This window comes from Narcine bancroftii, chromosome 1 (genome assembly GCF_036971445.1).
Source record: "Narcine bancroftii isolate sNarBan1 chromosome 1, sNarBan1.hap1, whole genome shotgun sequence".
Taxonomy (NCBI): domain Eukaryota; kingdom Metazoa; phylum Chordata; class Chondrichthyes; order Torpediniformes; family Narcinidae; genus Narcine; species Narcine bancroftii.
Window position 1 is genome coordinate 334,131,806 of NC_091469.1, and position 21,739 is coordinate 334,153,544.

The window sequence follows — 21,739 nt, forward strand, 5'->3', positions numbered from 1 at the left end:
GAAGGAGAGTCAGAAAGCTGACCAAGGAACCCTGAAGTAGGAGACGAGGAGAGAAAGTACAAAAAGGCAATTGTAGAGTATTCAGTAATTTGGATGACAAATAAAAGGCCATACAGCAATTTTACAAGGAGAGCCAAGAGTATAAAATGAAAGGTTAACAATTTGATGTCACGATGGACATCTTGAACCTGCTTGATAATGACAATGTACCAAAATTCTTACTTGCTGCAGCTGACCAAGTAATTTGCAACAATACAAAATAACTAAAACTGTGCAATTACTTAATTGAATTTAAAAAAATAAATAAAGAGATAGACAATAAATACTCATTAATTCTAGTGCAAAAAAAGTGAGCAATAATGCAGACAATCCTGTTGTGGTGTTGGAGCATGGTTAGTGTAGCATGCAGAAGTTCAAGAGCTTGATAGCAGTTGGATGGGAATTGTTCTTGAACCCCATTCCATTTGGACACTCTGCAAGTGGATGAAATTAACATCAACTTCTCCAGTTTGTGCTACACTACTCCCGATCTCCTTTCCTCCAGCTCCCTGCCCCCTTCCCTCTCCATTCCCCTTCCCCATTTGCAGATGTGCCCTCCCAAGCTTATCTTTTATAACCTCCTGCTTTTATTACCTCCTGCATGCCCTCCACCTGCCCCTCTCCCACATTTTATTTAGGCCTACATTTTCAACATGCCTTGATGAAGGGATCAGGCCCAGAATGTTGGTTATGCATCTTTATGTGTGCAGTGTTAAGTACACTATTTAACCTGATGAGTTTCTCCAGCATTGTGTTTTTACTTGAACCTAGAGGCATTGGCCCTCAGGCTTTAAAGGAATATTGAAGATAAATGGGACTGTCACCATGTGACTGCACCAAGATCAACAGGGAAAAAGTCCAAGTACGAATACAAATAACATGGTTTTGTCTGCTTGAGGTAGACTTAAAATGTGACAAAAATTACAAAATAGGTAATACCTAAAAAACAGTACATGATAGGAAATTTTAAGGGTGGTTTCATGATTAGTAGCCCAAAATCCATAAAATACACCCGAAAGTGTTCAGGAAGCAAACTCTTTGTCGTCTAGTGCAATTGGTACATTAAAAGAGAAAAGTCTGCATCAAGGAGAACAATTGGTGTTTCAACTCTGGAGAAAACAACGGGCAATTCATAGGCATTGCCCGCAACCCTTGTTTTGTGAACTGTCTCAGTTAACCCAATATTTATGAAGCTGCATGGATCCCTTGAAATTTTTGCCCAGCCAGCCCCTCTCCAACATTCATAACCACTGCTGCACAGAAAAAGGCGAACTGAGGAGTGCCGTAATAATTGGGTTGAAACACTAAAATGACATGAGGAAGAGAAATTCAGGGCAAGAATGATGAAAGACAACTTTTTGGAGCAGGTTCAGAATAGGATTCCATGAAATTATTCCTAGAACCACAATGGTGCCAAGTCTAATTCAATGGTGCCAACCCTAATTCAATATCAAATATATTTTTAATTTATTCACAAATGTTGTCGTCATTGGTCAGACTTTGTCAGAAGGTAATGACAAGCCAACATGCTGTGGAATCTGGGCCAGAATAACAACAGAAGATTTTCTTTCCTGGAGGAAATCAATGAACCAAATTGTTCTCATGAAACTCAGCTTTACAGGACTTCATTATTGAGGCTAGCCTTATATTTGAAGTTTGTTTAATTATTTGAATTTAAAATCTGCAGCTGCCCTGGCTGAATTCAATTCTCGTCTCTAGATCAATAATTCTGACCTCAGGATAGTGTTTCAGTAAGTTAACCACAACACTGCCATAGCCTTCTTAATTAACTGTCTTAAAGATTAATATTTGCCAAAAAGAAATATGACTGACTGATGTAAAGGAAGCAACATACAGCAATGCTTAAAATTCTAAGAGTGAAAAACAGAAGCTAATCCAAGGGCCAGTCAGCATTCAGGGATAGAAATGGCTAGTCAACGTCCCAGTTCAGGACCCTTTCTCCAAAAAGTGTACAAATTTGGGACAGGTCGACTTCACTCCAGGAGGAAGTGACTTTCCACATTAAACTGTCCCTATTTGATAGGAAGATGAGTGGCAGACATTGAAAGAATATTACATTTCAATCAATAAAGGTAAAATAATTAAAGAGAAACAAGGAGCAACCCAAAAACAATAATTCAAAACCAGCAAGAATAGTTCAAATCCAAGCAACAAAGGATGATGTCATGGACAGTTTGTGAAATTAAAAAGATCATACAGAATAAAACTTGCAAAGGATATCCAAACTGAACAAAACTAAATTATATCAAGATAAAAAGGGTGTTCAGGAACAACTTGGGTTCCCTGAGAATTAATAATGGTGATGTCGCAAATTAACAGAAAGAAGTGACAAGCACGTTAAATTATTACTAAGGATCTGAATCTGTGTTTATGGGAGATATATCACAGGCATCCCCAAGAAACTAATATTGAATTCAGATTGTATTTTCACTGAGATTTACATTTAATTGATAACAATTTAGAAAATATAACTTAAGAAAAAAAAATAATCACATGTGGCGGTAAGCCCTTAGGCAGGCGAACCGGCCCCACGTGTCATGCACTCAGCTGGGCAACCGGCCAAAATGCAACCATCGAGGGGTTTCCTCCCGACCTCGGCACCGGGCTCAGAAGCCCGTGCTTGGGGATCCACGTGACGCCCCAGTGACATCGGGGGACCCTAGGACGGTTCTCAGTCAGGTCTGGGCTGGGAGTGTAAGACCAGCCAGGCAACCTGCAATAAATCAGTTTTTGCTCACTGAACTCAACCCGTCTGGTTGTGCGATCCTTCAGTTAGCAGTGTAGCCATCGCTACAATTGGTGACCCCGACAGGTTCAAAGGTCTTTGACCCCAACATGAACAACCCTTCAATCAACTCTATAGCCATCAAGCTTCCTGATCTCTGGGTTCAGGAGCCGAAGACCTGGTTCAGCCACGCAGAGGCTCAGTTTCACCTCCGCCAGACCATCCATTTCCAGGTCGGTCAGCGGAAGTTCTTGTGGAGGTTCACTGTTTCGTCCCTTCCAACCGCCATCCTGGGTGTCGACTTCCTCCTCGCCCTCGGACTCCTGGTCGACATTAGAGGTAAGCAACTGGTAGATGCCCATACCTTCCAATCGATTCGCCTCAACACCTCCTGCACAGAGCAGCCACAGATGGCCACGGTCACCACGTCCAAGGACGAGTTTCAACGTATCCTGGATGAGTTCCCATCCCTCTTCAAGCCACAGTTCTCCGCCGCTTCACCACGCCATGGAGTGTTTCATTACATCCCCACCCAAGGCCCGCTGGTCCACGCTGAGGCGCACTGGCTCCTGCTGGATAAGCTCCAGAGAGCGAAGGAAGAGTTCTTGCATCTGCAGGAGCTGAGGATCATTCGATGCTCTGATGGTCCTTGGGCCTCACCACTCCACCTGGTCCCGAAAGCTTCCGGATTCTGGCACCCCTGCGGAGATTGTTGACGGCTTAACAATGTGACAGTAGCTGACTGTTACCTGATCCATCACATCCAGGACTTTATGGCCAACCTGCATGGCGCAAGGGTATTCTCCAAGGTCGACCTGGTGCGCAGGTATCACCAAATCCCGGTGCACCCCGAGGACATAGCCAAAATGGCCATCATCACCCTCTTCGGCTTGTTAGAGTTCCTACGTATGCCGTTCGGGTTCAAGAACACCACCCAGACCTTCCTGTGCCTTATGGACACAGTGGGCAAGGATTTGAATTTCGCATTCATTTACCTGGACAACATCTTTATCACCAGCAGAAGTCTCACCTGCGCACCCTTTCTCCCAACTGGCCGACTTCAGCCTAATGATCAATCCAGCCAGGTGCCAGTTCGGGAAAGACTCCATGTAGTTCCTGGGCCATACCACCACGGCCGAAGGAGCCACACCTGTTGCTATGAAGGTTGCTGCAATCAGGGAGTTCCCACGCCCGGACAACCTCAAGGGGCTACAGGAGTTTGCAGGTATAGTCAATTTCTATAACTGTTTCATTCCAGGCGCTGCGCACATCATGCAGCCGCTCTTCGCCCTCATTATGGCCAAAGACAAGACACTCACCTGGACTCCAGAGGCCAGCAGGGCATTCTAAGCCACGAAAGATACCCTCACAAAGGTTACCCTGCTCATCCACCCACGCAGCGACCTGCATATGGCACTCTCCATCAATGCCTCTGCCACAGCCGTCGGCACTGTCCTGGAGCAGCAGGTGAATGGACAGTGGAAACCACTGGCATTCTTTAGCCGACTTCTTCACCCGCCAGGGCACAAGTATAGTGCTTTCGATTGTGAGATGTTGGGCACGTACCTGGCGGTGCGTCATTCCCGCTATTTTTTGGAGGGAAGGCCTTTCACCATTTTTGCCGACCACAAACCCCTCACTCAGGTGCTCACTATGGCAAGAGATCCCCGGTAAGCCCACCAACAGCATAACTTCTCCTTCGTGTCGGAGTTCATCACCGACATTACATTCGGCACAAGGTGGGGAAAGACAACGTGGTCGCCGACGCACTCTCATGACCAGCCATTTGCACGCTGATATCCGGTCTCGACTTCAACCAGCTCGCCCAGGACCAGAAGTCCGATGAGGAGACACGGCCCTTCAGGACCTCCCAGTGAGGGCACCGTCCTGTGCGATCTCTCCATGGGCACTCCACGACCAGTGGTTCCCCAGCAGGGGCGCAGGCAAGTCTTCCACCATATCCATGACCTTTCCCACCCTTCCATTAGGTCCACAGTCCATATGGTGGCAGAAAGTTTCGTCTGGCACGGGCTTTTGAAGCAGATTGCGGACTGGGCCAGAACCTGCACCCATTGCCAGCTTTCCAAGGTACACAGACACACTAGAGCTCCCGTACAAGATTTTGAACACGTCCAGGAATGGTTCGGCCACATACATGTGGACATCGTCGGACCCTAACCCATTTCCCCGAGGTAACCGTTACCTTTTCACAGTGGTAGACCGCACTACTCATTGGACCGAGGCCATCCCAATGCCAGATGCCTCCACGGACTCCTGCTCCCGAGCGCTTTTGAACGGTTGGGTTGTCCAGTTCGGCATCCCGAAAGACCTCGCCAGTGATCGAGGCACCCAGTTCACCTCTGCACTCTAGTCACAGCTCACCAACAACCTGGGGAAATCGAGCTACATCACACTACGGTCTATCACAGGCCAATGGGCTAGTCGAGCGATTGCACTGCCACCTTAAGTCAGCACTTGTGGCCTGCCTCACCGGACCCGAATGGATGAGAAGCTGCCTTGGATGCTCCTGGGCATCCGCTCGACACCCAAAGAAGACCTACAGGCGTCATCAGCCGAGCTGGTCTACAGTACACCGTTAGCCCTACCTGGTGAGTTCGTCAACACACCTCACAACCCCCAGCAGTCACCGCATGATCTACTTCCCCGCCTCTGGGCCCAGTTGGACTCCTTCACACCCCCACCACCGCCTAGACACAGCACATGGGCATCTTACGTCCCCAGCGAGCTGTACTCTGCAGAGTACATTTTTATCAGGCGGGGCCCATCCACAGCACCTCTATAAAGATGATACAAAGGGCCATACAAAGTCATCCAGTGTTCAGGATCCACTTTGACACTGGACATCGGTGGTAAGAGGAAACTGTTTATGGTGGACATGTTAAAGCCAGCCCATCTCAACCCCACCGAACCAGTAATTATGGCGCAACTCAAGAACTGAGTCTGCCCGGCAAAAAGGACATTTGTGCCAGTTCTGGGGGGTGCTGTGTGACAGTACACCATTAGGCAGGCGAACCGGCCCCGCTTTTCACGCACACGGTGGGGCAGCCAGCCAAAATGGCGCCATCGGGGGTTTCCTCCCAACCTCGACACCGGGCTCAGAAACTCACGCTTGGGGACCCACGTGATGCCCCGGTGGCGTGGGGGCCTCCCAGCGCAGTTCTCAGCCAGGTCCGGGCAGAGAGTATAAGATCAGCCAAGCAGCCTACAATAAATCAGTTTTTGCTCAATGAACTCAATCCGTCTGGTTGTGCGATCCTTCAGTTAGCTGTGTAGCCGCTGCTACACTCAAATATAATTCAGTAAACTATCCAATGTTCTCTAAATTCAGAGCGCTTAAATTTAGACTACAAAATAGTAGGCATTCCTCTGCTCGACATGGAAGGAATGCAGGGTGGAATTGGGGGTTGGAGGGGAGGGAACCAGAAGATATGGGTGCTTGGGTGACATCTGTTATTTAGAAATTACTTGTCTACAGTATAATTAAAGTAACTGATCACCTTCACATTTCATCTGATGAATTAGAAAAGATGATTACAGTTATTTTTAAAAGAAATTTACTTTTACATTTGAAGAACTGACCAAAGTAGTAGACAATATGAAAAAGGAGCAGGGAGGTCATTGTGGAGTAGTTTTCTACCTGTAGCCTAATTAATACAAGAAAGATTGACAGACAGGCCCTCTCAGTGGAGATATACAAAGGTACTGCAAGGGCTGCAGCATTATCATTACAGAGAGGCTGTCTAGGCCAAGTTTGATTTAATTTATTTTAAACTGAGTTACAGCATGGTAACAGGCCCCACTGGCCCACAAGCCCATGCCACCCAAATACACCAATTAACCTTCAAATCCTCTATGATTTTTTGGGAAGTATGAAAGGAAATGGAGCACCTGGAGGAAACCCACACAAATACAAGGAACATGTACAAACGCCTTAAAGACAGCGCTGGATTTGAATCCAGGTTGTTGGCACTGCAATAGCATTGTGCTAACTGCTACACTAACTGTGTTTTCTTTGGAAGACCAAGGAGATATTTAATGGAAGTAGGTAAAATTCTGACAGGATGAAAAGGAATAAAATATTTGCTTTGGGCTCAGAAAACAATGATACTAATAAGTCTAAGGTTTAGAAGGATGAGGGTGAAATAAATTTTACACAAAGAATAGTGGTAGTTTGGAAGTCATTCGGGTCAGAATCAGAAATCCCTCTCACATTTAACCCAGGTGAACATTAGATCCACCTCCCAAAAGACTATGGTGCAAGAGCAAGGAAAGTAGGATTAACCGCTCATTTAATTGCAGTTGACATGGAAACAATTGATTAAATTACTTCTTACTGTATCTTAAAGTTCTACAATTTAGCTTCTAAGGATGCTAAGTAAATAAACTTCCAGAAGGCATTTCACAAGGCCTCTTAAGTTAAAACTGTCAACATTAAAGATAAATTACACAGGACAACAGCGATTCTGCTTCCTGAACACTTTTGGGTGTGTTTTATGAATTTTGGGGTGCTGATCACGAAAATCACCTTAAAAATTTCCTCTCACTTTTTAAAAAAAAAGATATCAACTATTTTTGTGATATTCTGTTATATTTTAAGTCTACTTCAACCATACAAAACCATGAAGTACCACATGTTATTGAAAATTCATTTTCTGCATTCGCACTTGGACTTCTTCCCTGGTTATTTTGTAGTCAGTGATGAACATGGTGAAACCTTTCACCAGGACATTGCAACCATGGAAAAGAGGCACCAGGAATCCATCAATGCTGGCTGACTTGTCGGACACTGACACTGAGTGATGTTAAGTACAAACGAAGATTAGCAGCAAAACATATTTAGGTCAGTTGCAATGTGTCGGCGTCATTATAATTAAACATGCTAAATTTAATAAAAAGTTCATTTAAAGTTTTTTCCAACTTCCTACATGATACGGCAAATCTGAAATGATCTTTATGTTTAGCTTGAAGTTGTCTATGATAATCTCCAACTTTATTCAATAAGCAAACCTTTTAGAAAAATGTGTTGACCCCAGCAACAGGCAGCAAGATAGCAAGGTTTGGAGAGTAGGTATCCCAGAATAATCTGTTCTTGAATCAATTAGCTTAGTTGATGCCTAGGTGCTCTTGTCGCTCAAACTGAGGTTACACTGTAAGCAATATAGACGGAAGCATCAAGTTACAAATGAATTAATAGATCAGCAAAAAGACAAGTCTATGGCAAATGAATTTCAATTTAGTGAGGTCACCCACTTTAAAGCTGAACAACGTAGTTTCTAACTGCAGAAAGTTTCCAGCGGTGCCGGTCCAAAGATACTTTGGGGGTTCTTGTTTATAGATTTAAATACTATGGACAGCTGCAACAAATCAGTGTCTAATAGAATGTTGGCTCATATATCATAACGAATAGAACACAAACTGTTAGAAATTATACAGCATCTATACAAAGCTTTAAGTGGAATAAACCCATATGGTGTGAGAAATTCTGCACGCACAACCTTGGGGATAGTTTATGAAAAGATAGTTTTACCTCAGGAGGAGTAAAATGTACAATTACTAAAAAGATGCTCTGAAATTTAAGAGCGTTCAGGGTTGACTTGAAAGTTTTTTTTAAATAGGGAAGTTGAGAAGAGAGCAACTCTATATCTGTTAATGAGGAATCTCAGAGAAGGAAAAATCTTAGATTTTTCTTTTCAATTTTTAATTACTCCAGAAAGGTCTGGCTCCAGTTTTGGGAAACTACTACATCAACAGGTTGGAGCTCTCTTCTGAAAATGCCAACGTATTCTTTCAGAGTTCATTTTAAATCCAATTGGAGTTCTAATAATCCAATCAGAAAATGTAAATTTGTGGAAATAAATAAAAAATTAGCCACAACTTCATTTGGTAGAAAGAGGCTGGAAAGGGCCTTGTGCTGATTTCAAATATTTTTTTCTCCTCTCCTCAATTCATGCTATTCCATCTCACAATTGGAACTAAAGCACATGAACCCATTTAGTTGCAATACAGAGAAGAGGTAGAAAATCTCAAGATACGATGAGAGTGTAATAACCCTGTGTCTTAACATAGACAAAAGAAATGATCATGGATTTCAGGAGAACCAGCAACAACCACCCTCAACTACACCAATATCTTGATAGTTCCTTGGAGTTCACTTTACTAGTGACCTATCTTGGACGCTCAACTGTCTGGAAGGTGCAACAGTGACCACTTCCTGAGAAGAATGAAACTAGAAGCTAATGATATTTTGTTCTTTGTATTTGTTTAATTTATATAATTTTTTTGTATTAAGGTACAGGAGGGAGAGGAGTAGGGGATAAAATAGACTGTATGATATACACTTTCATTGGAAAAATGTATTGTTTATTTGGATTTATGAGTCTTTGAAAATTAAAAATATTCAAAAAAACTGAAGCAGGCAAGGCTACCATGATAGGAGCTCTACCCAGAGTGTGTTGGCTGCATCAGTGTGATATAGTTACTGCAGAGAAATGGATCAGAGGTCAATCCACAGGATCACAAAAGTGGCAGAGAGGAACACTGAAGTCTCCCTCCCTCCGACACCCACTTCTCCCTGCCCCCCCCCCCCCATCACAATTGACGTGATCGACCAAGCTAATTGTCTGAAGAGGGCACACAAAAATCATTGAGGACCCCTTCCACCCTGCACACAGCATCTTTCAGCTGCTCCTGTCAGGGAAGAGATACAGGAGTATCAGAGCCAACACCACCAGGCTGAGGAACAGCTTCTTCCCATGGACAGTGAGAGCGTTGAAGGACCAAAGGAACTGCTCATACTAACCATCCAAGACTCTCATTCACGAAACAACATTTATTTATTTGCATGTATGAATACTTGCCCTGCATATGTATTGCCTATCTGTATGCGTCATATCTGGTTGTGTGTCCATGTGTTTTGCACCAAGGATCAGAGAACACTTATCGGGTTGTACTTGTGTAATCAGATGACAATAAACTTGACTGTCAAAAAAAGGTTCAACCAAGGCTTTTGTGAATCTAGCATTTTAGGGCAGAAACTAGGACTGCCAAAAGGATAAACAATTGTTACATTTTCTATGATTTCAGATTCAAATTCAATGGAGCTGGACAAAATAGAATTCTATGACGAGCCATTTTCACTTTCCTGCATTGGTCCCATATCCCTTAGTTTTATAAATAGCAAATGAATCAATTGATCGTAAATATATTCAAGCCAGTGCGCATCTAGTGTAGAGAATTCCAAAGATTTGCATCCTACTGGGTAAAGAAATGCCTTCTCAACCAGATTCTAAATGGCTAACCTTTTACCTTGAGACTGAAACCCCTGGTGGAGATACACCAACCAGAAGAAACATTGTTCTCACATCTGGTATGTTAAGCCATGTGAGAATTTTTTAAATGAGTCAATGAGATCATGTCTCATTCGTCTAAATCAGTGATTCTCAACCTTTTTCTTTCTATTCACATGCCACTTTAAGTATTTCCTATGGCATAGATGCTCTGTGATTAGTAAAGGATTGCTGAAGATGGTATGCGAATTTAAGCAGGCAGTTTGAAAACGTAAGAGAGCATAGGACCAGTTTGCTTAATTTTTTCTCACATGACAATTCATTTATCCCAGTAATCAACATGTTAAACCTGTCTTGCATCCCCTCGATTGCAAATCTACCCTTCCTTTCTATCAAAGACTGATGGCTCATCTCTGAGGCAACCCCCATCACATTACCTTGGCAACATTTCTGGCTTCCTTTCCCATCAGCAAGGATTACGACATCCTTCAAGATAGCAAGTGAGGAATCACCTAATCATTCTCTGGGCATATGCTACGCAACCAATAAATTGAACAAATAAACTGTTCATCATCACATGGACCAAAATACAGCAAAAAGCTTTGTTTTGCAAGCTTTTTAGACAATCCAAATCGTGGAGCATCAAGTGCAATAATAAGTATCTGGAGTAATCTAACAAGTCAAACAGGGACAAGAAGAATGTACAATATGTTGCAGGGGATAAAGAAAAGTAGTTAAAAATGGGAGCTAAGACATCATCTTTTACCAGTGAAAGATCCATTCAAGAGCCTGTTCACAGTAACTGTGTTTGAATGAAGGGTACGCATATACATCTTACACCCAACAGAAGTGAGGTGGAGGGGTGAAGGGAAAAGGAGGGTAAGGTCAGAAGGATACAAGTTCTTTAATATATTTGCAGTTTTCCCAAGACATTATGAGATACAGATGGAGTCAATGGAAGGGAGATTGCCATTATCACACACACACACACACACACACACACACACACACACACACACACACACACACACACACATTAATTTTGTTGAGTACTTTATGTCTGTCTAGTGGGGGGGGGGGGGAAGGAAAAGAGAAAAATCAGGGTTACCTCAACACAACATTAAAGTGGTTCTGACAATGGCAATGGTTCAGGATTCATTTTACTGTCATGTAATACAAAAATATCACATACATGATATACTTTAACTTCTGTATGCCATAAGGCAAGCAAAGTCATCATGAGCACTGTCCGGAGCTCCAAATAATAGGAAAGAGAGTCTCTTCAGTCACTGTGTCCGTGGATTGGCCTCCTGTGCTTTCGCACCCTCCAGATACAAACCTCCAACACAATCAGGAAGCCTTTAATGCCTGAGACCCTTTGGAAGCCCTTCTTACCCTTAGCATCCTCTTGAATCCAAGCTCAGATACCTGGTTCCCATGAGCCAATCTCCAGCAACCCATAATCCATGCGAGTCCCTTGACCATGAGTCATCTACAGCCTGTGTGGGTATCTCAGCTGCTGAGCTCCTCACTCGTCTGCTGCTGTGGTTACCTTCCCTGTAGGGTTCTTCATTCAGCCTGTGGGTTATTTTCAATCATTCTTGTGGGCTATTTTTAATTATTCTTCCAAAGAACAGCAGCAAAGTTATAATTCAGTTCTATCGCAGGGTTGACAATGTTCAACTATCAACATGAAATTAAAATGGCAAAGTTTAAAATTGATTGAATAGTTTGCAACTTACTCACTTCATAATTATTCCCCTCAATCCAGCCAAAGCAGACATTAAAGTACTAAGATGTCAGCAATGGCTAGCTCTTCACTCAGCACAACCACACAACATTGTTCAATGCTTGTTCACTTGATTATGCAAGATATGGAAAACTAAAGAATTAGAAATCATTTAATACTTTTCCCCCCCACTTTAATATTCAACCAACTTGCTGGTGACACTTCCTGGAGACTGATCTTCTGGAAAAGGTCATGCCTTGAGATGTCTCGTTCTTTGCACTTGTTTCCCTGCAGTTTTTATCTACCTCTCTGGGATTTGCAGTACAATTAATATAGTTTAGTTTAATTTCCTTTTTATTCATTCATTTTAATAAATGAAATTACAGCAGACAAATTCTGCTACAGGTCTCAAAAACATTATAATGTGGTGGCTCACAACGAGGCAGGCAAACCGGCCCCACTTGTAAGCCACGCAGCGGGGCAGCCGGCCAAAATGGCACCGTCGGGGATTTCCCTTCCTTCCAACACGGGGCTCAGAAGCCCGCGCTGGGGGACCACGTGACACCTGGGTGACATCAGCGCCCTCCACCGCGGTTCTCAGCCAGGTCCGGGCTGGGAGTATAAGTGCAGCCCAGCGGCCTGCAATAAACTAGTCTGCTCACTGAGCTCAACCCGTCTGGTTGTGTGTTCTTTCAGGAACAGTGCGGCTGCTGCTACAACACCAATATTGGCAATGTAGTGGACAGCAAAGAAGATCACCCAAGGTTACAACAGGATATAGATCAACTCGGAAAGGAAATAGCAATTGGAATTTAACTTGGACAAGTGATTGCAGCTCGGAACATGACTCAAACTTCCTTTCCCTCCATGGACTCCACCTACATCAGGAAGGCAGCCAGTATACTTAAGGACCCATCACACCCCTGACCCGCTCTCTTTTTCCAGTTGGGGTCAAGAGTGTGAAATCATCATCAGCAGGCTTAAAGACAGTTTCTTCCCCTCATCCATTAGGCTCCAGAATGAACCCCACAAGTGCTGCCTTTGTTTTGTATTAATTGATCTTTTACCCCATTGTAACTATTCTCTAATTGTGTTTTTGTTCATCTAGTTTGTACAACCAATTGAACTCTAGAGTTGACTGGACTTTTCACTGAAGAACCCTTTTCACTGTACTAGGTAAAATCTGAGAAGTAAACAAACATAAAAACAGCGCTAAATGTTACATTTTGAGTTGTTAAACCAGGGCAAGATATATACAATGAATGGTAGGGCCCTGGGGAGTGCTGTAGAACAGATGGGTTGGGGTGGGGGGTGAAAAGAAGGTGGGTACAAGTACGTAGTTCCTGAAGGTGGGAACAAAAGTGGGCAGAGTTGTGATGAAGGCATTTGGCGCAATTGCCTCCATTGGTCGACGCACTGAGTACAGAAGTCACAGAAAACTCTGGTTGGGCTGCTATTTGGAGCAGTTCTACTCGCCACACCCTAAGCAGGACACAATTTAGAAAAGGGGCAACAAGATTCACAAGGCCTGGATTGGAGGTTTTCAGATTAATTGCATAGGCCAGGTGTGTTTTCTCTGGAGACCAAGATTACAGGAGTGAAATGCACAAAATGACTCAAGGCAGAGTTAACCTATGTGTTTCCACTAGGAGTTCCAAAAGGCAAAGGGAGGGGGTTTAAGGGGAATTGGAAGGATAAATTTTTCACACTAACACAGATGGTGTCTGGAATAAGCTGCCACAGGAGGTAGTGAAAGCAGGAACAGGAACAACATTTAAGAGGCATTGGGATAAGTACACAAATGAGTTAATATGGAGGGTTATAGAATTAATACAGGCACATGGGATTAGCACATGTATACAGGTTCTCAAGGATGGAGTGGGCTGAAGGCCATACAAGCTTAACTGAACATCTGGCAGCATGATGGCATGTTTTAAAGATCTGTCTTCAGCATAGCATGGCCACAACATGCACAATTCAGTTATGGTACAATTTATAGCATACCTCAAGATTAGCAGGAAGAGGATTCGCAGGGAGGAGACAGTTAGCACCGAAGGCCCTGTCAGGAAGCAACAGCAAGGTGCTTTTCTGAACCACGGTAGTTCTTGTGAAGCATCTCAAATTGCCCAAGGCAAGGAAGAAATTTGAGAGAAGGCAATAACGGATTAAAAACCAATTGGAAGATGAAACACAACGTGGAAACAAATTCTGAGAAAAATAACAATTCACCACAAAATAAATGCTCCTCAAAGAAATCTTTCAGCTGTACAATGTCCAAATCTGCAAAATGGTACACAAGAGAGATAACCAGGAAGACAGCTGTTTCAAAAGTGAACAATTAGCTACAATAAGTCCAAGATGTTCTACTAAAACTAAGAATTTACTATTTCGCTATGACTCTTCAGTCAAGTTTATTGCCATCTGATTGCACAACCCAATGAAACAGGGTTCTCTGGTCCTTGGTGAAAAACATGCAGACAATACATATGTAGGACAAATATACAAATAAATATAGTTTCATGAATACGATAGTCTCGAATGGTTAGTGGAGCATTTCCTTTGGTTGTACAGCATTCTCACTGCTCGTGGGAAGGAACAGCTCCTCAGCCTAGGCTCTGATGCTCCTGTATCTCAGGAGCAGCTGAAAGATGTTGTGCATAGGGTGGAATGGATCCTCAAAGATTTTGCACACCCTCTTTGGCCAACTATCCCAATAAATCACATTGATGGGGAATATGGTCCTGTGGATTGACCTCCATTTATTGTGATGTAGCTCGCCAGGACATTCTTGATAAAACTTCTGTAAATGTTTGACATAATAGTGGCCAGTAACCTTGCCCACTTCAGTCTTCTCAGGAAATGCAGCCACTGCTGCGCCTTCCTGACAAGTGAGGAGATGCTGTGTATCAATGGTCGGTCACTTCAAGGAACTCGGTGCTCTCCACTCTCTCCAGTTGTTGATGTGTCATGGAGGATGGTTGTTCCTGGTCTTCCTAAAGTCCAGGATCATCTCCTTCGTCTCGTCCACACTGAGACTCGAGTTGTTACTCACACACAATATCACAAGATTTTCCACCTCTTTGCAGTGCGACTCATCCTTGTTGCTGATAAGACGAACTACCGTTGAGTCATCTGCAAACTCGATGACACTGTTGAAGCTGGATCTGGCAATACAGTCGTGGGTCAGGAGCATGAACAGGAGCAGCCCTGAGGAGCACCAGTGCTTAGTGTGACAGTGCTTGATGTCAAGGATAAATGTTCCTTTTGATAAAAAGGAAATTGAAACTGTGGTACAAATTTCACAGTTATGAGTGTCCTCCAGTTGTAAATGCAAAGTATTCAAGAATTTGTTTAACCTGATGGGGCAAAGGGCTCCCAAAGGGCTTCTGGTGATAACAGCTTCCCAATTTCACTGGGTGCTCAAAATTAGGAGCTGTGGAAGGCAAAGCTCAGATTCACTCCTGGACTGGATAGGAGGCAGTTTGGCTATGGAGGTTATAGTAGAGGCAGCAGGATCAACACTTGGGGTCTCTGAAGGGACTCCTGCTTCTCTTTCTCTTCTTGGTTGGGACGCTGGATTAATGGTGTCTGTTGCCTTTAAGGGCAAACAAAAAGTAATCAGATTTATGTACATGACAATAAAGGAACCTTGAACCATGGAGCTTCTGTCAATCAATAATTCTGCTTAGTTTCACTGTAGAAGGCTGCAGAGTTGCACCAGCTGTGGATGAAAACATTACTGACACCAATGCTTGGATTTCCATATACAATTGCACATATACATCCTCCAGAAGCTGCCGTCAGTTTTGTGGTAAAATGGCAGACAATAACTGTGCCACTTATCACTGCATCCATAAAATCCAAGTTAATGGGGTCAAAAATCCTTCAACCTGTTGCGTTTTGTCTTGGCCTGTCAAAGGGCAAGCCCAAACCTCCCCTACAATAAAAACCTTTCAGTTTCACTTGTATATTTTCAAGCAAAGGTCAATGAAAAATATCTTTTTTCCATCTCCTTTTCCTTTTTGATTGAAGCTTCATTTGGATGGATCTTTGCGATGCTTTTCTATCCAGGCAACCATCATTTTATAACATTTCCCAGACAATTTACATTGTCAAATCAGCTTTAAGGTAAATAATTGAAGCATTGGTACCTCTTCTGGAAGGATATGAAAATGCAAGAAAACCTTTAATGCACAAGGTTTACAAGCAACAAACAACAGATGGCTGGCTGACATGTATGCAGATCAATGGCAGACATGAGCAAACACTCTTTCATCTGCTGCCCTCAAGGGGATACAGGAGTCAGGTTTGCATATCCTATTCTTTGTATTTAATCCTCCAAGCCACAAACTTTGGCAAGTTTGTGTTACATCCGTCACATCCAGGACTTTCTGGGTACAATGCCCATATAAGTGGACAGGGTCTTCAATCAATACTCCAGGTGGTTTCTGACTAAAATTTAATGTAAAAAGAACTTCCTCCACATCGTATTCCCGGTACTTTTTGGTTACAGCCAGCTTTCCATTTGCCTCTAATTACTTATGCCCATTGTCTTTTACAGACTGGAATTTGTATGTAAACATGAAGTGATGCATTTTCTTTGCTCTTTCTCAATTTTGTTTTATTATGTCCTCCCACCTGTATCCATTCTTGCCTCTTACCTGTGCTCGTCCTCTCCCCTCCCCCCCCCCACCTTTCTATTCACGTGGCTGTCCAATTTTTGGCCCTCCTGAGGAAGGGCTCAGGCCTAAAACATCAACTGCCATTTACTGCCCATGAATGTTGCATGATCTGCTGAATTTCTCCAGCACTTGTGTGCACTGCACAGCGAGGACATGTGGTACATCATGGTACATACTTAGGACTGCTGTGCATGTTTAAGGAAACCATATAGTGTTACGTACTGCCTTACCACACAAGAGGTGGTCATGATGCCCATCAAGTCTGCGCTGGTTCTCAGAGCAATCCCATCAGTCTCATTTCCCTAAACAATGAATAGCTCAAAGGACTCAGATCAGGGAACATCCAGGAAGAGATTTTATGTCTATTTCAGGTTGGTACTCTGTGCATTAAAACCCAAAATGTTGACTATTTCTCAACCTTCCAGCTTTTCAGCATTTTCTGAAAATTCCAGCATTGAACTGTCTTGGCCCCATTTCCCTTTGCTTCCTTGTAACCTGTTCTTTTTGGTTAATCATGCTTCAATCACTCATCCAACCAGCCAGTGTGTATTTGAGATGTGGAAGAAAACCAGAGTGCCAAGACAAATGAGGGCAATATGAAAGCCTACAAAGACTGAAGGAACGAGAGTCACTGAAACTGTGGAACTGTTGTACTACAGTGCGGTCCTAATACGTCCACTCTCTGGTGATGGAACCTCAGAGTCCAGCAATGGCAGATATTTTCCATCACCATTCAAAGTGAGGAATCTGTTCAATCAATAGATTTGAATACAACTTTGTTTTAAATTAATAATTTTCTTTTTAAAACATTTGAACCATTTTAGATTCTATATGTTCTGTAATTTTAAGAGAATTAGATAGGTACATGGAATTGGGAAATTCAAGGTAGTGAAGGACAGCTACAACACTGAGCCAAAGGACCTGAATGGTTCTGTAGATTTCTATGTTCTATGAAAAAAATTCAGTGTCATCTTTTCCTGTAAAGGACTGTCCATTTACGGTGATTGGAGATCACATTTTGTGGAATATTTACTATTTTTAAAAAATTTAGAACAGCACCTCAACAGGACCTTCTGGCCCATGAGTCCACACCAACCATATACACCCATGTGACTAATTAGCCACCTGACCCAATACATTTGGAATATGGGAGGAAACAGTACCTGGAAGAAACCCACGCAGCCACCTGGAACATACAAAATACTTACATTCAACATCGGGCACCAGCCACCACACTAACCACACCACCCTTTGTACTGTAATTTTACAATGCCACCTCAGAAACCTTTATTAGAGCCATAAGTTTGAAGTAAACACAGTGCAGAAGTTGAAAAATCTTTCCAAACTGCCCCACAATGGAGATGAATATGAGCAAATTATCTGAACCCAAGAATTAGAGTCAGGAATAGGCTGCTGAGTCTGCTCCATTATTCAATAAGGACTGATTTTCTACCAGTCACCAGAAGGCTGTAGGCTACCAGTTTCTGGGAGTCAGTAATCAGGTCCAGAATTTGGGTAGGCGGAACACAGCTGGTCAAACAACAGTGGGAGAAGAATGGTCACAGCTTTGGGTCACAACCCTTTTAATGAGACTCCATGCAGATGGGAGGTAGCTAGTGTGAGGACAGGGGCCAGGGTTAGAAAGGGGCCAGTAGCAGATTAGTCAACTAATAAAAGGAAAGAATGATGAATAAATATGGAGGTAGACAGATGATTAGCAGGATCAGACAAGGGAGGGAAAAAACAGGATGGTATCAGGTGGAGGAAGATTAGTTAATCATGGCAGCATCAGAGAGGTGTGGATGGGTGATCAGTAGAGACAAAGGCACCAGGCCACTGTTTTGCAGAGCTTCATTGCTCTGTCCACAGTAGCCATTCTGAGCTCCTGCTTGCATTCTACTTCAACTCCACTTTCCATCCCCACACTGACCAGAGTGTGCCAGTAAGGTCCAGTGTAAGTTAGTGGAGTGACAGTTCAGATTCTACCTGGGCAGTCCACAGTTCAATGATGTGAACATGGGAATTTCCAATAATGTGTTCCTTTTTCTGAGCCACTTCCCTTCTTCTTTCCCAGAGACCAAAGGCTAACCAAAGGACAAACTACAACTGATGGAACCAAAGGGGGAGGTGAAATTCTGTGGATGGTAGAGGATTGAACCAGAAGGAGAGAATGAGAAGTGGGCGGGGTGGGAGTGTGGAGAGGGTGGAGTAGGAATGTGTGGAAAAGGGAGCAAAAATGGTCTCTGGGAGGGAGGAAGGAAAGTGGCTCAGAAAAAGGAACACATTATTGGAAATTTCCATGTTCACATCATTGAACTGTAGACTGCCCAGGTAGAATCTGAAGTGTCACTCCACTAACTTACACTGGACCTTACTGGCACTCTCTGGTCAGTGTGGGGATGGAAAGTGGAGTTGAAATAGTATGCAAGCAGGAGCTCAGAATGGCTATTGTGGACAGAGCACTGAAGCTCTACAAAACAGTCACCAAGTCTACCTTTGGTCTCACTGATGCAGAAGAGAACCAAATACAGTACATGAAGTTGGAGGAGGAGCACACAAATCTTTGGCTCGTGTAAGGGCAAGCCAGCCTTCCAAGCTAATGCTTCAGAGATTGGGAACCAGTGGTCCAGAAGGTGATATCTGAATTCAGGTGTTGAAGCAGAAGAACAGGCCACGTGGATATGAAGGTTATGGGGGTGCCAAAGCAGGTACTGGAAGAGACAGTGAGGACCATGGTCATTCATGTCTTTGAAGGTACTTTTTAAACTTGCTTCTGTCTTGTTTTAATAATGGTGTAGGATTAGTTGGTGACTATTTGTGTGCAGAATAATAAATTGAATCTTGAATTTATTCTTTCTTTTGACCAATAGGGTCAATCTGATATCAATGTCTATTTCTTTGTTTTAATCACTAAACATTCCAGCCAAAGATGTTAATTCCTATTACTTATACTCCTGAGGGATGGGATGAACACAAATAGAAAGGAGAGGACAATACAGGTACAAAATTAAATTGCATCCTCATTACAAGGTTTGCTTGCACTTGCATTAAGCTCTTTAATGTCTTGCATTAAACATTCTGCCATTCAAATTAACATGCACCTTGAAAATCCAAATCATTCACTGGCAACTTGGGGGCAAATGTAAGGAATATTTTTGTAAATCTATCTTGCTGTGGGCAATATACAGATGGATCCTGAATATTTTTCATAATCCCTAAAGTAATAGCATTATAAATTACACACACACCATCACGACAAGGAGATTAACAATGTACGTTTGGGTGAATCTAAAACTTCTTTCCTCATGATTATCTTTTCAGGCTAAATTTGCATGCAAGGGTTTATGATGAATGTTTGCAAAGTTTGAAACGAACAAGGCGTTTGTATTACTTTAGACCAAAGTCCATAGTTAAAAGTAAACCTGCCCTTTTGCTTCACAATGAATAGAATGAACAAGATAAACGTAAACACCAGGGAGGTTCGAAATCGCTTTCCTCTTTTAATTATTCAAATAAATTAACTCACCTCAATGTTCTCTTTACCTCTCTGCCTGAAGTCTGGACACTTTTTAAAAACTAACATATGTTGCATAACACAGGCAAAACGCCCGGATCAAGCAACTGAAACACAGTCTGAATTATTAACACACAGGAGCGGAGACTGATTAATGGGTTTGGAGACAGGAAACAAAAGCTTGCCAGTTTGGGTACAAGTTTCAATCTGGCCTGAGCCAACACGATTCCCCAATTGTTTGCAAAGACTTTTCTGCTTGATAGTGTCATTAAATGGAAAGCACAAAATCATTGAGGACCACTAAAGGAAACATTATTCCCTGGCTAAAGCATTAAAGTGAGTATTTTGTCTTTTGACAAAGCTAATTCTGTTCCCTTCACCTTTGTTTTAAACACTGACAAAGCAACCTGTGTGTAATATTAATCATTTAGAATGTACTGATAAACATATTTATCAGTATTACACATCACTAATTTAGGGCATTGTTCGATTTTGTACGATTATAGTTTCCAAAATAAATTACTCCTGTACAATGAAGGCTACTCCAAGATAAAACACACTTCTTGTAAAGTATAAATTACATACAATAAGAGGGAATGTGCTTGAAATTAGATTACAGGTAGCTGTGGTAACTAAAATTGCAGCCGCATTTTGATTGTAAACCAAAGTGAGACAACGAGATAAAACCATATGGTTACCTGGAACAAGTCATCCAGCTAATGTGTTCTCTTTAAAATCTGTACTCCAAAAACTTTCAACTCAATAATGCAAACCAGATTTGGATAAAACATGCTGGCGAATCGCGAAGGCTTATCTACATTTCCTCAATGTCCAGTTCCCTACATTAACCTACTAAAATCACTATTTCCTTTGCAGGAAGCTTGTAGTTTTTGAAAGGAAATGCCAGACCGCTCAGAGAGAATCGCAGCTTCTAGCCATGTATCCGTAACATTTTTTTTTAAATTAGTATTTGTCAGTACAACAGTCTTTAATTAGTTGTTATATTCGCCCTCCTACAACGTTACAGGTCACAAACTTGCAACTAATTAACTTCGTCAGCTAATTCTTTTAAATTAAGTGAAAATGCAGTTCACAAAGTGAACTTACCTCGGTGAAAAAGTTGTCCATTGTTTAGTTTTAAGACAGCCTGTGTAAGAGTTTATTTTCTACAAAACTGTGGATTAATGACGTGCGCTACAAACGAAGGAGGTATTCCACTTCTCAGGTTTCAAAGTTACTCCTCGTTACTACCAGTTTTGAGATGAACATTCACACTGCTTCCTTTGTTCTGCGATTTCCTTAAATCGAGGGGACTGTGAAACAGGCACTCATTCATGGCAGTTTTCTTAATGTACTGTGCTCTGCAGATTAAGAAAGGAAAAAGCTCCAACTCCACAATTAAAATGCACTTCTGTTATAGCATTTTCCTACCCATCCACATTTTCTATTCACTGGAACCGCTTCTCTGACCTGACCCATCAGAGTACACTCCCTTGTGACTAATGTAGCTCCACCCTGTTCTTACAGCCCAGCCCCCACAAATGAATCTTAAAAGGGAATTGGTTCCTTGTTACTTCAGAGATTTAAATTGAACCATATTTGCGTGACCTCAGAAGGACTATGTTTAAAGTTCAGGATTTAATCACTTCATGTAAATTCTGTTCTATCAGCCAGTTGCTGTACTCTGTTCGAAATACTGAACACCTTTATTTACTTTTGTTC

The 21,739-nt window shown here is 42.5% G+C and overlaps 1 protein-coding gene across 1 annotated transcript in view; it reads right to left on the minus strand.

Moving 5' to 3' along the window:
• Positions 1–21,496, minus strand: part of myo10 (myosin X) — a 332,493-nt gene extending 310,997 nt beyond the window's left edge. Inside the window, exon 1 of the mRNA XM_069909274.1 lies at positions 21,125–21,496. Coding sequence (XP_069765375.1) covers positions 21,125–21,145 — 21 coding nt within the window. The 5' untranslated portion in view covers positions 21,146–21,496. The remainder of the gene's footprint in view (positions 1–21,124) is intronic.
• Positions 21,497–21,739: the final 243 nt, after the last annotated feature.